The sequence below is a fragment of the Neomonachus schauinslandi genome, chromosome 9 (assembly GCF_002201575.2).
Source record: "Neomonachus schauinslandi chromosome 9, ASM220157v2, whole genome shotgun sequence".
Lineage (NCBI taxonomy): Eukaryota > Metazoa > Chordata > Mammalia > Carnivora > Phocidae > Neomonachus > Neomonachus schauinslandi.
Window position 1 is genome coordinate 122,814,685 of NC_058411.1, and position 15,339 is coordinate 122,830,023.

Below are 15,339 nucleotides of genomic sequence, written 5' to 3' on the forward strand. Positions count from 1 at the left end.
CCGGGGCTCGACCCAAGGACACTGCTATGTGCGCCCCCAAGCCCGAGTGTGGGCCCCCCACATGCAGGCGAAAACCCCCCGCAGCTTGCTAAGCTCTGGTTCCCACCCCAGGGACACCGAAAATGCCCGGATTCAGAAGCCATGAATGCTGTGCTGATGGGCTCAGGGGAGGCTGCTTGGAAAAACCATCAATTAACTGTACCAGCGAAGGGATTTGCTTTGGGCACGGGGAGGGATTTCAAAAGCCCTCGGCTGAGAAAAATGAGACAAGAGATTTCCCATTTTGTAGTCTGCATAAAGTGCTCATAATTCATCTCTGGGATTCTCCTGTGGAAAAGTTCTGGTTGGCATCAGAAGGCCTGATGGGTATTCTTCCAGTTCTGCCACCTCAGCCAGAGGCGAGGAGGCAATGACCAAGAACATTTACTGAAGCCAAGTGTTCAAAGCTGACCGTCACTGCAGACTCCCCGCACCTCCGTTGCTGGGGGCTCCAGGCGTCCGGACCGCAGACCCTCCCCACCAGTCCCTTCCCAGTGCCAACGACATGACGTACCCAGCATGTTGGCTACGGTGGGGCGCAGAGCAGAGGGCAGGGCAGCCCACGGCCCCTAGACGCTGGACGCCAAGCAAGAGTGGGCAGCGGTCGGCTCCTCTCCTCGCGCTCCCCATGCCAGGCCCCTGGGCTCTCGGTTGACAGCTGTGGGTTCTGGGCTGCCTTGTTCAAGGCAGGGCCACGGCACGGGCGCTGGTGGCCACTGCTGTGGATGGCAGAAGGACAGGCGTTCCCATGGCTGCAGAAAGTTCTGGAGGACCGTGCTGCTCCAGGGCCGTTGTGGGAAGTGGCTGGTGTTAATGTTGCCAGAACATGAGGGCCGGTGGGGAGGGGGTGGGCGGCCCAAGAAAGGCAAAGGCCCAAGCTGCCGCTGCAGGGAGGCGGGGCCGGCCTGCTTCCACGTACCCAGCTCGGCGGGTGCTGTGTGGAAAGATGCTTTACAACCTGCATCTTCTGCTGCCTGGCTGGGAAGGGGATGCTCTGGGTCATCAGCGACCTGCTTTCTGAGGAGGCGCACAGATCCTGGGGTACGGGCCTCTTCCCCCAGACCTCCACCCATCCAGGCCGTCCTGGGGAGGGCAGACGCAGGGAGAACCCCCCAAAGGGGCTCCCCAAGAGTGTCTGCAGAGGAGGAGACAGCCAGAGAGACAGTGGGGAGGGTACCCCATGGAGAGGTGGTGGGGAGGGGAGGCCCAAGGGACCAGGGGACCTGGGTGGGGTGGGGGTGTCCAGCAAAGCTCCCTGCCACACCAGCTTGCTTCCCGGAGGCGGCCAGGCCACGCTGAGGTCTCCTAATGTGATTCGTAGGCACGACAGCCCTGCATCCTGCGGGCGGAGAGCTGGGCCCGGGCTGTCCTTCGTGCCAGAATTACCCATTTTCTTTCCAGGCAGCACACGATAAAGGGTAGATTATTGAGTGATACAAACCATAGAAGAAAATGGTCTCATTTTACTCGAGATCCTCCTCTATCCACTAAACACTCAACTGAATTGCAGGTGGGGGACAGTCTTGCTTTTTGACGGCCCTGATTTTGAAGATACTTAGCGTCTCTAATGTCACCTGCCACTGTGTTCCCAGAACGCTGGGTAGGTGCTACGTGCCTGACAAAGCCGAAGAGTTCGCGGTGGCCACGAGAGTCATTTTTCTGTATTAGCGGAATAGGTAGGAAGTGTCATCCCCAAGACAACTGACCGGATCCTCCTGAAGAGAGGGACGGCAGCTCACGGCCTGGGCCACCCCGAGATCTGGGCCGCAGGCTCCTCCCCGCCAGCACAGTGGCCTCCAGCAAGGACGTGTGGGCCCAGGCCCATCCGGGTCAGGACCCGTGGCCTGGTCACACCTGGTCCCGAACGCCGGTGCTGAACACGGCCTCCTCCCCGTGGGGCTCCTCAGGGGGGCCGGCCGGGCGGAAGGTGCCCACCACGTGCCGCACCTCGGGAGGGAGGGCACAGTTCGAGTGTTCCAGAAACTTAGCCACCAACACCCTGGCGTCTGTGTGGCCCTTGCTGTCCACTAGAGAGTGCGGCCGCTCTTTGCAGACCATCTGTAAGGTCTCTGGCTTTCCCCGCGGGTCGCCTTTCCAGGGATCCGGTGGCCCAGGGGGCGAGAGCGGGCGCCGACCTGCACAGGCAGCCGCGACAGAGTGAGCTCGGGAAACTAAAAATCAAGGGAAAAGATAACATCTGAAAACAACCAAAACAAGACAAAAAGCAGCCGTTAAGTGAGTTCTTGACAAAGCAAATGCAAGCCTGCTTGGGACACACTTTTGGCTGGCATTTCCACGTCCCTGGGCTGGCGCGCTGGGCGTGTCCCTGCTTCCTGGGTCCCTTCATCCCCAGTGTGGCCCGGCCCCTGTCAGCCCTGAGTTGAGCTGGGGTTATAATCTAGAGGGGCCACAGCCCCCCGGCGCTGAAGGGCTGGAGATCCAAGGGCAAAATGCGAAGCGGGTGGGGATCCCCCTTGCCTTCGTCTCTCCGCTGGTGGGGGGGGCGCTTCTCGGCCTTGCTTGGCTCAGTGACCGTTGCCCTTGTGGGTCTGATGGCATCTAGAGATGGGTCTGCCTGAAGGCCAGAGCTGGGGGTGGCAGAGGGGCAATGAGGGCACCCCCCACCACATGCAGGGCTGACAGCAGCCACTGCTCACTGGCACCAGAGCTCAGAGCACCCGGGGCCCTGCAGGCCAAGGCCAGGGGCACCGGCTCCCGACAGGGCCCACGGCTGCTCCGGATGACCCGAGGTACAAGCCATGGTCGACGACGGTGCCGTCTCCCCTGGGACCAGATTAGGGCCTGACTTGCCCACAGCGCGTTTCCCGGTGGCCTGGCATCGTTCTGGGGGCAGTGGGGCAAGGCTGACAATTCAGCACGAGGAACTGTAAGAACCTCACACGCGAGGCCCATCTCCGCCCCCCCCACAGAGCGTCTCAGAAATTCGGTGAAACAAGCAGCCCCGAGCCTGTTACAGCCGCTGCCACCTCTCACGTGTTCCCCGGAGCCAGAAGGGAAGGCAAGGCCGTTCTCTGAAAGCCCGCAGAGCTGGGGAGCCCGTGCTCCTGGCTGACACCCCGAGGCAGCCAAGGAGCGCGAGTCACCCGCCCCCCCCCCCCGCCCCCGTCTCGCAGCAGGTGTCAAAGTGCTTCAGAAAAGGAGTGTCTCACCGGTCCCCAGAGCAGCCCCGGACAGTCCTGCTTCCAGGTCCTGGCTGCAGGACGGGGTGTGTGACGAGGCATGGCCTTAATCAGAGAGAGAATCCAGTTAACAGGCGGCAGGGAAAACGGAGGTCCTGACGACAAGATCATCACCCTCCTGTGGCCGAGAACTATCTTTTTGATGCGGCGGACCCGCAGGGGGAGGCTCCTGCACTCACCCCGAGCCGAGCCGTGCGCCGTCCCACAGGGGCGGTCCCAGAGCTGGCGCCCCCCACGGGGCAGGCGGCATCCCCGGGCTGGGCACAGCGCGGCGGGCCAGCGCCCCAAGCAACCCCAGGGCCCTTGGAATGCCCATCCGCCCCGAGGGTCCCCAGAGACCCCTGGGGAGGCACATGCAGGACAGTAACTGCCTCGTCTAGCTGAGGAGAGGCTGTGCCCACGGCATGGTGCAGGGACGCAGAGAAGGCCCTGTGACAACCTGTAATCAAACCGCTGCTTCTCCTCATCCCCACCCCCAAAATGTCACGGTTTGCAGAGCCCGATTTTCCCTACAGGGGGCAGAGGAGGCCATCAGGGGCCACAGAGCAGACACGCCCGGTGCATGGGATCGTCCCCCAGACTTGAACGGGTAATAGCCCTCACGGGGAGGACAGAAGGGCTGAGTGTGGAATCCTCCAGCACAGGCGGGGGGGGGGGGTGCAGAGGAGGGTCTGAGGGAGTCCTGTCTAGTGAGCTGGCAGCTGGACGTGGGAGGGGAGGGCGGCGGGATGCAGGCCAAGGAGCCTGCAGGGCCAAATCTGGCTTTTCCACCAGGAGGGCCCTTGTAGGCAATGACCTTGGCGGCTTCCTGGTTCTTTCCCGGGATACAGTTCTCCTGGGGCACGGATCCTGTGTATTTGGGGTTCAGCCAGACAAGACCACTGAGTCCAGGCCCCCAGCGGGCCTCTTCCGGGCTCTTTGGGTTCCACTGTAGGAAGTCTACACTCCAATGGCCCTGCAGGCCTAAGTCCCACCCAACCTTACAGGCAAAGACACTGCCATCCTCCCCCCTCGAAATGAGCACCGGCTTCAGGGCACACAAGGCCCCCTGGGGGGCTGGCGTGAAGGGCAAGTCCCGGGCTGCTGGGCACAGCGACTCTGACGCCAGGCCCGACAGCCCAGGGAGGGCGCCGCCCCCTCCGAGTCACGTGCGGCGGTTGGGACCCAAGCTCCAGGCCACACAGGGAGGGCTGCCAAGGGGGCCCGCGAGGTGCTGCTGGAAACACACCTGGGTCTAACTGGGGCGGCTCGGCTGGAGGACACCCTCCAGCCCAGCGCTGCCACTGAGGCACAGCCATACCTTATGTGGCCCTGGGTCCCAGCAGGCCACGAAGCAGGCACCAGCACTTCCCCCAAGTGTGGAGCCCACGCTAGTCCTGGGGAGAGAGCCACCCGCCCGACCTGAGTCCCCACGTGGGCCCCAGAGCTGGTGTGCCACTGGCAGGCTGATGGCAGGGGCTAGCCGACCCCGGGTGGGCTCTCATCACCCCAAACCTTCCATCCCTCCTCCCCGTACTCCCCAGCCAGAAAGTAGGAAGCCTGGTGGGTGCTCAGCAGGGGCCCCTGGCTGTCCACCCCTCCCTAGGGCCCTCGGGCATTAAGGCCACATTCCCAAAGTGGCCCCTGAGCACAGTCCCAAGGCCTGGCCTTGACTCTCAGCTCACTGAGGCCTGCAGTGTCCAGGGCAGAGCAGGGCACATGCAGAGGACACAGCGGGGCTGGACCAGTCATACCTGCTACACTGGATGAGCAAGAAGTGGGGTCGCTGGTGGAGCGGGCCACACGCCTGGGTCCTGGCACCACCCATGTGCCCTGGTCAGGGCCCTCCGGGGACTCGAGGCCAGGTGGCAGGGGCTGCGAGGCACCCACGGGGCCTTCGGGGCTCAGGCCTGGCGCAGTGGCACCCTCGGATGCCGGGAGGCTTGAACTATCTGCGGGCTCTGCAAGGCAAGGGACACAGTCTTAGCACTGGGGCTGGGCCACCACAGAGCCACCCGAGACGGGCCCGGTGCCTGCCCGAGAGTGAGTCTCAGCCTCCTGGAGCCCTCCCAGGGGGCCCGAGCCGTCTGCCCTTCAACCCCCAGTCTAGACCAACCTGTAATCCTGAGGGCGTGGAAACATGGAGCATGCTTTATGGTGTAGGAAGGTTTGGGTGGACGCCAGATGATCTCCCAAGAATCATTCCAGGGGGCGTATGGGGTGCGGGGCACTTACACTCTTCACAATCCATGAGAGATTAAAAGTCAGAACCCAGCCCCATCTCCCATCCAGGGCAGGCCTTGGGGGGGTTGACGTCCAGGAAGGGGGAGGTCACAGGATGCTCGATGCCCACACAGCACACAGCCCGTGCAGAGAAGGGTGGGGCTCAGAGGGGCGGTAGGGCATCCTAGCCGGGGCCTCCTGGGCCCGAGAACCTGCCTGCCGCACACAGAGGGTATGGCCCAGGGCCTGGAGTGCAAGCCTTGCCCTGGTCAGGCAGGGGCGGGAGCCCGCCCGGGAGGCCTGCCTGGTTCTCCAAGCGTGGGCCAGGCCATCAGCATCAGCACAGCCCGGGGAACGTGTAGGCGTTCAGACCCACTGCACCAGAAACTCGGGGGTGGGAACGAGTCCCCAGGGGATTCTGCCCCCCCCCCCCCCAAGTGTACAACCCACTGCTCTATCCCTGTGATGCTGGTCAGGTCGGGCTCCAGCCCCTCACCACTCCAAGGCCGGCCCCCTGGGGGGACGGGATCGGAATCTGTCTTAACAAGATCGCAGGGGATCTGTGTGCACAGTATTAAGGCTCAAGAACCAGTGCTCCCTCTGCTCTTTTATCCCATTACCAGACAAGGTCAGAGCTGCCTTCCATGAGGCTCCTCACCCGTCAGGGGCAGATTTTTGAGGCGAAAGGCTCACCCTTTGTAAGAACCACAGCAGCCTGAACAACTCCGGGTGGGAAGCTTTGGGGTCTGTCCCTTCCATCCCTTTCCGTGGATACTGTGGGAGGCCTCTCTGCTTCCCTCGTATCTGTGCGCTTGCCCTACACTGAGGGCTTTACCGGTGACCTCCCACTTAATCCTCTCAGCTCTCCCAGGCTACCACTCAGGAAACACGGCTGAGAGGCCTCAGGGGAAGAGGAGCTCGAGGCCACAGAGTGGTGGAGCCGGGTGGAAGCAGCCCACTTCTAGAGCACTCCGGCTTCAGCAGCCCTCCACTATCACCCCTGCCCTCTCCACAGATACCATGAGACATTTAGCAGTCCATCTGGATGAACCGAACCTCACCAATCACAGCAAAAAAAAAAAAAAAAAAAATTCAGGATGATTGATCTTTTTTTTCCTTTTTTTTTTAGAGAGCGGGGAGGTAGGGGGAGGTAGGGGGAGGTAGGGAGAGGGGAAGAGGGAGAGGGAGAGAGAGAATCCTAAGTAGGCTCCACACTCAGTGCACAGCCCAACTCGGGGCTCGATCTCCCAACCCTGAGATCATGATCTGAGCTGAAATCAAGAGTCCCAGGAGCCCCAATCCTTTTCTTTTTTAAGATACTGGAAGAACAGGTGTAGAAAATAGAATAAATCTACAACTTTGGAGTGAAGAAAGACTTTGGAAACATGATAGACACCAGAGAGGAAAAGCTTGATAAATCTGACAATAAGAAAAATCGTAAAAAACAAAAACAAACAAAAAAACACAAATTGTAAAAATTGTATGGCAAAGGCATTATTAACAGGGAGGAAGCCGAGCACAAACTGGGAAGGCGTCCCTGCAGTGAACAGAAAAGGGAGAAAATGTATCTATTTAACAAATATTTTTCTTATAAATTCACACACACAAAAAAACACCCCACAAAACACTGCAAAAATGTGGGCCCCAAACTGACCTACAAGTAGGTAATAAACATGTAAAAAGGTGCTCACACTCTATCTTGTGTATCGTTCACCTGCAGGGGTGATAAAGATCATCAGGAACAATGATGTCTTGGGGTGTCATAAACACCGTTGGTGGGTACGGACACTAGCAATAAAACCCTTCCAGAACGCCATGTGGCCAACACGCCAAAACCTAAGATACCCATTTCCTTGGACTCTGCAATTTCACCCATAGGAATTGATTCTAAGGGAATGACTGGGCAAGCACTCAAAGCTGAATGCATCCATGTAGAAAAGAAACACTTCCCTGTATCCTTAGAAAACCTCAAACCAGCAAGTGGAATTACTAACTGTATCAAAATCACACAGCGGCATATTAAAATTATTCTGAATCCTATTCATCCCTGCTGATTCCTCTTGATCTCCGTTTTCTCTTTTTTACAGCTTTATTGCAGTATAACTGATACACAAAACCCCGCACATTTTTAATATGTACCATTTGATGAGATTGGACATAAGCATATATCCTTAATCCCAATTTGCTTAATGTCAGTGATAATCCAATGGCTGAGTTCCTCAGGGAAACAGAGTCACAGAGAGAGAAATGTGACTTAGTTCCAAATAGCTATCATTAACGGAAACTTATATAATTAGGGTAACACAACAGGGAAAGCTCATAGGCCAAGACATTCTTGCACCCCCTCACTGGCTTTTGTTGTCTGTTTACACAGCACTGATCATCCTAGTGAACTTCCGGCTTTTCACCTAACGATCACAAGCATTTTTCCTAATCAATGTAAAATGACATATTTAGCATATGTATCATATTTTCCTTGACTCTTATCAATGGACATCATTGTCCCTGTAAGTTTTTACTCTTATGAAAAATGCAAGTTATCTTTATGCCTACGTTTCTTTTTTTTTTTTGCATTACCCCCCTAGGGCGGTTCCAGAAGTATGATCACCACATCTAACAGCATAAACATTTTTTATGGCTCTTTATCAAGATGCTTTGCCAAAGGGGTGGGTTGATTTACAAGCCGCCAGTCAGGTCTGGGTGTAGGGCCTTTCCTCTGGCCTTGCCAGCCTCCATGTCCTCATTACTATTTTATTTCAGTAAGTGAAAAACAATACCAGCATCTATCCCCTTCCGGGCACCCCCCTCCCAATTCTAGAGCTCATACATGAGTCTGACAAGGTTGCAGGATACCAGATCACCCCGTACCACCGTCGGTCACGCGTACTAACGAGTGTGCAGAAACCCAAAGTAAAAACAACGCCACTTACAGCTGCTCCAAAGAAAACAAAGCTCCCAAGTATACACCTAACAAAACATGTTCAGGATCTGTATTCTGAAAATGACAAAATGCTGAGGAAAGAAGTCAAAGAAGATCCAAATCCACGGGGAGACAGACCCTCTGCAGGCTTAATGCCATTCCTGCTAAATTCCCAGCTCGAGTATTTGTGGGCACAGACAAGTGGGTTCTAAAAGGGATATGGAAACACACAGGCCATAGATGACCTAGAACAATCCTGATGAAGAGGAGCAGAGGGGAGGTGTGGCTTGCTGATGGGAAGGCTCAGCGCCGAGCAACCGGTCATCAGCGCAGAGGGACTGACACGCAGACGAATGCCACGGAATACGGGGCCCAAAACTACCCCCACGCCATTATGCCCAGCTGACTTTTGTCAAAGGTACACAAGCAACAAACGATCTGGAGCAGTTGGATATGCATAGACCAAAAAAATGACAGGGACCTCAACCTCACTCCATCCAGAAATTACCTGGTGGGAGGCATCTTTTCTAAAGTGAAACCTGCTTGGCCTGCTGTCCCATGAGTGTGTCTGTCCGTTCCTCTCCATATAATCCTAACCACTTCCAGCCTGGCCCCTCTACCCAGAGTCGGTGCTGGAAGCAGCCCTGAGCTTCCCAGTCGAGCCCAGTTAATTGCCCGGATCCTGGGCAGTGAGGAAGGCCCCGCCCGCCTGCAAGAATTCCTGACTCCCCTGTCCATCTCTACCTGCCCTGGGCTCTGGGAGCCACCAGGCTGCTTGGCCTTGCCGACCATGCTTTCCTCCAGAACGTGCGTTTTTGGGAGTGATGTGGCTGGAATGGGGAAAGGAGGCCCCATCGGCGCAAAGTCTATCATGCACTGGGTGGGTGTGGTCACCTGTGGTGGGGGACCGAGACACGCTGTGCCCGGCAGCAGTCTCTGGGAAGGCCACAGGATACCACAGCTTTTGATGGCTGCTAGGAGCCACCAAGTGAAGGACAAAGTCACTTCCAAATCCTAGAACGGCAGAGCCCAGACTCCTACAACCCAAAGGCGTCCTCGTAGGATGGCCCCTTCTTATTTCTTAGATGTTAACTAGAGTTGGGGTTGAGCCCTGGGACTGTAATGGTGGTCCTTTCTGGGACCCTTAGTTATCTCACGAGTTAGCTGACTTCCATCTCTGAATAAGCCCACCCACCTGAGTCCACCCAAGGACCCAGCCCCTACCCATTTGCTCCCTCTGTGACTAGGGGTTGTCCACTTTCCTGACACCTCAGACGACCTCCCCACCTCTGGCTTCGTACAGCGGCTCCCACCTCACATCTGAGAGGAGACCTTCCACATTTTTCCTTCAATGTCCACCAGGATACAACTTCCAGCATCCTTCCCCCGGCCTCTCCCCCCAAAGCCAGTGGGCAAAGGGGCCCGGCCGGGCTCCCTCCTGAGGCAGAAGCCCAGTGGACATGAACCTGCTACAGTTTTAGCTCCAGAAAGGGTCCATCCCAGATGGAGTCAAGCGTGTCTTCAAACCCATACCCCTCAAGTGGAGAAGGGCGCTGGGGGAGAGGGGGCAAGCCCCCCCGAGAGAAAGCATGAGGCCCCCCAGGTGTACTGACTTACTTGTTACTGCATGCCCCTAAGGGAGGAACTCTGGAGAACGTCTATGGTACTGAACAGCAAAGGCTATAGCAAATTCCATCCCCTTAAAGAGCAAGCAATGGAGGGAGGGCAAGGAGCAGGGAGGAGGAGAGAAGGAAATAGGAGAGGAAAGGGGACATGCTTTGGAAAACACAGACTTATTTCAAATGCTGAATGGGGTAAGATTACCTTGTGTGCCGAAGCCAGCCGTGGCATCTGGGTCCCTGGGGCTGGACTCGGTCGCCTGCTGATCCACACTCGTAAGCTACGGCAAGAAACGAGGCATCGGATGGGTCATCTGTAGCTTGGAGGGGACATCACAACAGGCTCCAGAAATCAAGGCTGATGTCAGAGCTCATCTTCTAGGAAGACATGTATGTACATTTCTGCTTTTCTCCTCTAAATTTATGGGGTCAGGCTGTGAGGATGCCAAGGCCAAAGGATCACTGCCAAGGCCTAAGCCCGTCTCTCTGACCTTCTGAAAGCAGAGTGCCCAGCACTCCTCAAGAGCCCACCAGGGCCAGGTGCCAGCGACCCCGAACCCACTCACCTTCCACTTCCGGGGGCACTGCTGGGGACCAACAAAGGCCACACAGACTCCTCCAGAGTCACTGTAGGAGGTAGGACAGCCCCTGGCCTCGCTTCCAACCCCCTCCTCCCAACTGCTCTCTTCCCTGTTTCCACAGCAGGAAGAATAAAGCCACACGGGACAGACAGTCATGAGACCTGTAAAGCTTTGGGCCCGCACAGCTTGCACACAGGGTGGATGTTTAAGAAACAATCTTGGCCTCCGTGAGCTCCCAGACTCCCCCAGAGCATGCATTTGCTCCTCTTCCCTTTTGCCTTCTGCAGATGGAAGCAAGAGGTTGCTCCCAAGGCTGACCTCCCTGCCTGAGCTCGGGCTCAGGGTCCACGTCCACTCGGGCCATGTGCTCGGTTGAAAGTGGGCCCCATGACTCCGGGTACACTGTCCCGTCCTGGTGCAGGGGGTAGCCATGACGATTGCATCGTGTTTGGAAGTCAGCATGCTCTTGCAGATTTCTTCTTGAATGGATCATTCTGCCCAGAGAGGCCTTTGGGAACATGGGGGCAGCGGGGGGTGGGGGGTGATAAGACCAGACCTCCTCTGCTGGGCAGGGATGGGGCGCCTCTGCTCTCCTGCCCTGTCTCCCCCTCCCATCCTCTGCTCGCACACTCGGTTCCACCCCGGGTGACCACATCTGCTCCATTGCTCCTTTTAGGGGACAATGGCCCCACACGGGCCATGTGCCTGAATGTCATGAACACCGTACATGTGTGCCCCTGTGCTGACTCAAAAAACGATTTTTGAGTCCTTGTGTCATTTCAGAATTGCTTTGGGGACCTGCTTGCAAATAATGAGCTCTGGGGGAGGGCCGGGAAGGTGAGGCGGGCCCCTGCAGCTCGGTTCGATTCCAGCTCAGGTAATTCCATCCCTGCCTCCCTTGTCTCCCGTCACCTCACTCGGAGAGCTGATAGTCTTCTCCTCTTTCCACCAGGCTGGAGCCGTGGCAGGTGCTGGGCTGTAGCCCTCCCACCAACACACAGCGGGGAAAGCATGCCCTCGGCGGGGACCCGCGACACGGTCTGGGGGCAAGAACGGCACCTGCGGCGAAGACCCAGAGCCGCCTAACCGTTCCCTTTGATCCCACTTATGTGTCATACTGCACACGCTATGTGCCTTCCTCAGCGCACCTGTTCTGCTGCGGAGGGAACCGGGGGAGGGAGAGTCCCATGGCCACCAACGCTCACCTGCTTTTTCACTGAAATCGCTATCTGCCTACAACTGATGCTGGAAATCTGTCGAGAATATTCCGCTAAATCACACAAAAAAGAACAATGCTCTCAAGGTTCATTCCCTTCCAACACTCTTCCTGACCCTTTAAACATTTATTTTTTAATTTTTTTTTTATTTTGCAGGCATGGGTGGCCACTTGGACACTCGAGGCCTGAAGACAAGCTCCTGGTAATAAAGAAATATAAATAAAACGAGAGAAATAAAAGGCACAGTGAGACAAGGTCAGGAGGAAATTGGATTCATTTCGTATTTTGCAGCGGTGGCATTGGCTTCCCTCTGGCTCCTGGTCAAATCTGGGTTTGAGAAGAGACAGCCTCCTGGCAGCACATCATCACATCTCGTAAGTGGGGTGGCAAGGGTTTAATTTGAATTTGGCCTTCCCTGATGGCCAAGGCCACCCTGCCACCCGAAAGCCGGGAAGGGAATAGATGTGAGGTTCACACGGCATTTTTGATTCCATATAAAGGCAGCGGAGAAGAGGGGAGAAGACATGTATTTGTGGCACAGAATCTAAGTTGAAATTTGAGTTTAGCAATGAAGGCTTGTAACAGCTCTTGCAGGAAAGCGCTGCTGAGAGGTGAGGCTGTGCATATGGTTTCGCGTGGGACATCCAGAGGCTGCATTTACTTAGTCCCAGACACGCTCTATTGACCAGGTGTTGTAATTAAAAAGTCCGTTGGGGGGCACCGGGTGGCTCAGTTGGTTAAGCGTCTGGCTCTTGATTTCGGCTCAGGTCAGGATCTCAGGGTTGTGAGATGGAGCTCCGCTTTGGGCTCCACATTGGGCGTGGTGCCTGCTTGAGATTCTCTCTCTCCTTCTCCCTCTCCCACTCCCCTGCTCGCATGCATGCACGCGCATGCTCTCTCTCAAAAAAATAAAAATAAAAAAAGTCCAGTTGGCACTGGGCAAATAATTTCCTCGTCTCCCTTTCTCTTAGGAAGCTCTGTGGCTAAGACACCCATGAAAATTCTGCCCTATTTCTGCAGTAAATTTCCCACTCCTGGGTTGGGTCAACCAGCGAGTATCAGATTTATATCAGATTGTCTTTGGGGGTAATTGTCTGCAATCCCAGATAATGTGAATTAAGATCTTAGGCTAATGCCCCAAGGCAATCTTTGAAGTGGCTTTGCTTTCCAGATGTTTAAATGTAAAGGCGATTTCATTTGAAACTATAAATTCTAACCTTGAGGACTTACGGTTGGCTGCACCTCTGCCGTGTCCTCTGCCTTTCTCACAATTTCTAGTCTCCTACCTCAGGCTTCCCGCCAGACGGCCACCAAATTAAAATTCCTGAGGTACCGCTGGATCATGTCAACTCCAAATGCCAAACTCTTCAAAGGCACTGCTGTAGTCCGACATCCAAGGTCATAAAATCTGTATCCAAATTATTTCCATGAACTTCCTTCATTACCTTCAGCTCCCCAACCGGGCTCCACGCTGTCCATCCCACCACCACGTCTTTGCCCAGGCTGTCCCTTGATGAACTTCCCCGTTGTTCACACGCCCACTCCCACTCAAACTGTCAAGGTTGGCTCTTCCCCTGGAGCCCCAGAGAAGTTTCTTTGAGGCTGTCCTGTCACCACGCCAGACTGTTAGTTCCTCGAGGAGGTGACTCTGCTCAGCTCATGGTTCCGTATCCCACAGAACACGGCACAGTCTTCTGTGGTCCCTGGAACGTAAGCCTGTCATCCCCACAGGAAGATCAAACTGGTAAATTCCCAGGAACTTTCTTGCTATAGAAAGGAATGCACCCCTTTCGATCCTGCCCTCCAGTTATGGTCTTGAGCCATGGGAAAGAGAAGGACGTTGCAAACGAAGTCTCCAATCTGGGAGAGTGAATGGGTCAAAGTGAATGTGCTCGGTCAAGGGGTGCTGTTTCTTCCTGCATTAAAAATCTCCCGCAGATGAGCAGTCTCCTGCCCCTGGGCCCACACAACGCATGCTCTGCTTTCCCATCAGTCTGTCTTCCTCTCTTTATCCAGGCAAGTCCTGATAGGCAATTTACATGCCTTTTGTCCACAAGGTGAAGTAATTAACCTCCCCCTCCCCCTGGGAGAAAGGATGGTGCTGTAAAGGGGGGCAGCTCCTTGCCATCTGCAGGTGGGAGGGCTGCCCCAGGGGGGGGGGCAGCTGGCCGGTGCAGCCTTCCCTCTGTGGACAGGAATGGGTTTCATTGACTTCCAGACTCCCAGAGGTGTCTGTGGGATTGAAAAGCGCTGCCAGACCACCGGGTCAAAGAGAATGGGCCCAGCAAAGCACCAGGCCTCCCCTCCAGGGGAGAATGGAGGCAGCCCCTTAATCACCAGCTTATCCCCCTCCCAGTGGGGCCGGCCCAGAGAAAGGCCAGGTGGACCCACACTTCTTCCACAGATCATGTTTTGTCGAGGCCCTTGCAAGCCGGCCGTTTTCTGGGCCAACGCAATATGAGACAGGCTTTCTCAGCACATTTCAGGTGGGCAAGGCTAAGCTATGATGGTCGGTAGGTTAGGGGTGTTAAGGATATTTTCAAATTACGAGGGGTTTCTCGGGTTTAACCCCATCATAAATCGAGGAAGATCTGTATTCCATGCTCCAGAAGAAAAGAGTTAAACCAGCGATAAAACACTCATCAGTATCCTTCTGGTGTGCGAGTGTGGGGTAGTGCATCCCATGTCACACCCAAATCCAGAGGCCCCTTTCCAGCATCCAGGGTCCTTGATAGGCTGGAGGGGGGCGTTCCCCATTCCCATCATCAGGACTGCTGTTGGGGGTTCTCGCCATCAGGATTGAGAAGCAAAGGGCTCTGAGAAGTCCTGCGGCTCTCCACAGGGTGGTGGACCCAGAATCACGCATCTTCCCAGGGCATTCTCCCTTCTGGAAATGGGAGTGACGGCTCACCAAGAGAGGACAGAGAGGCAGGCCAGTGTTGGTCCCCAGCATGGAGCTGAATTTCTGTGATGGCAATTAGCAGCAGGTGGAGGAGGGGTGACAGCAGAACTCTTTCTTTTCCCCAAGGTAGCCGTGGAGAATCACACACCTCTGGGCTTGCTGGGGTCTCCAGGCCCATGTACTGCCCTGCCTCGTGCCCCTGCTGGTTACAGGGCAGAGCTGACCATCTGAGGCTGGGTCAGCCTCCCCCTCCTGCCTCCTATGGACTTCCGTCCCCGACCCTGGCTCAGCTGCTCCCCACCCCCCGGGCCCTTCCACAGCTCCTTGGTAACCCTCACGCCCCAGGCCCACAGTTCTACTAACTACCGCCTATCTTCTCTCCTCTTGGCCAAGCGTCTCACAAGAGTGATCTACTCCAGTGCGCAGTGTGTCCCTGGACCAGCAGCCCAGCAACAGCGGGAGCTGGGGCTTAGGTAGGGATGCAAATTCTCAGCAGGATCCCCCTCCCCAACTACTGACTCAGAAACTCTGGGGGGCGGGGCGCGGCTCAGCCATCTCTATGTGATCAACAAGCCCGGGATGCCCACCGGAGTCCAAAAACTGCTCACTCACACCCCTCATGTCCCATCCCCTCCTCTGGCCCATGCCGGCACCTACCC

At 56.2% G+C, this 15,339-nt stretch overlaps 1 protein-coding gene across 1 annotated transcript in view; it reads right to left on the reverse strand.

Annotated features, from left to right (window-relative positions):
• Positions 1 to 1,887: 1,887 nt before the first annotated feature.
• FAM189A1 (family with sequence similarity 189 member A1) overlaps positions 1,888 to 15,339 on the reverse strand; it is a 469,866-nt gene continuing 456,414 nt past the window's right edge. Inside the window, exons 8-11 of the mRNA XM_021680436.2 lie at positions 10,186 to 10,261; positions 4,973 to 5,179; positions 3,210 to 3,284; positions 1,888 to 2,210 (exon numbers count right to left, since the gene is read on the reverse strand). Of these exons, the coding sequence (XP_021536111.2) occupies positions 1,888 to 2,210; positions 3,210 to 3,284; positions 4,973 to 5,179; positions 10,186 to 10,261 (681 nt within the window). The remainder of the gene's footprint in view (positions 2,211 to 3,209; positions 3,285 to 4,972; positions 5,180 to 10,185; positions 10,262 to 15,339) is intronic.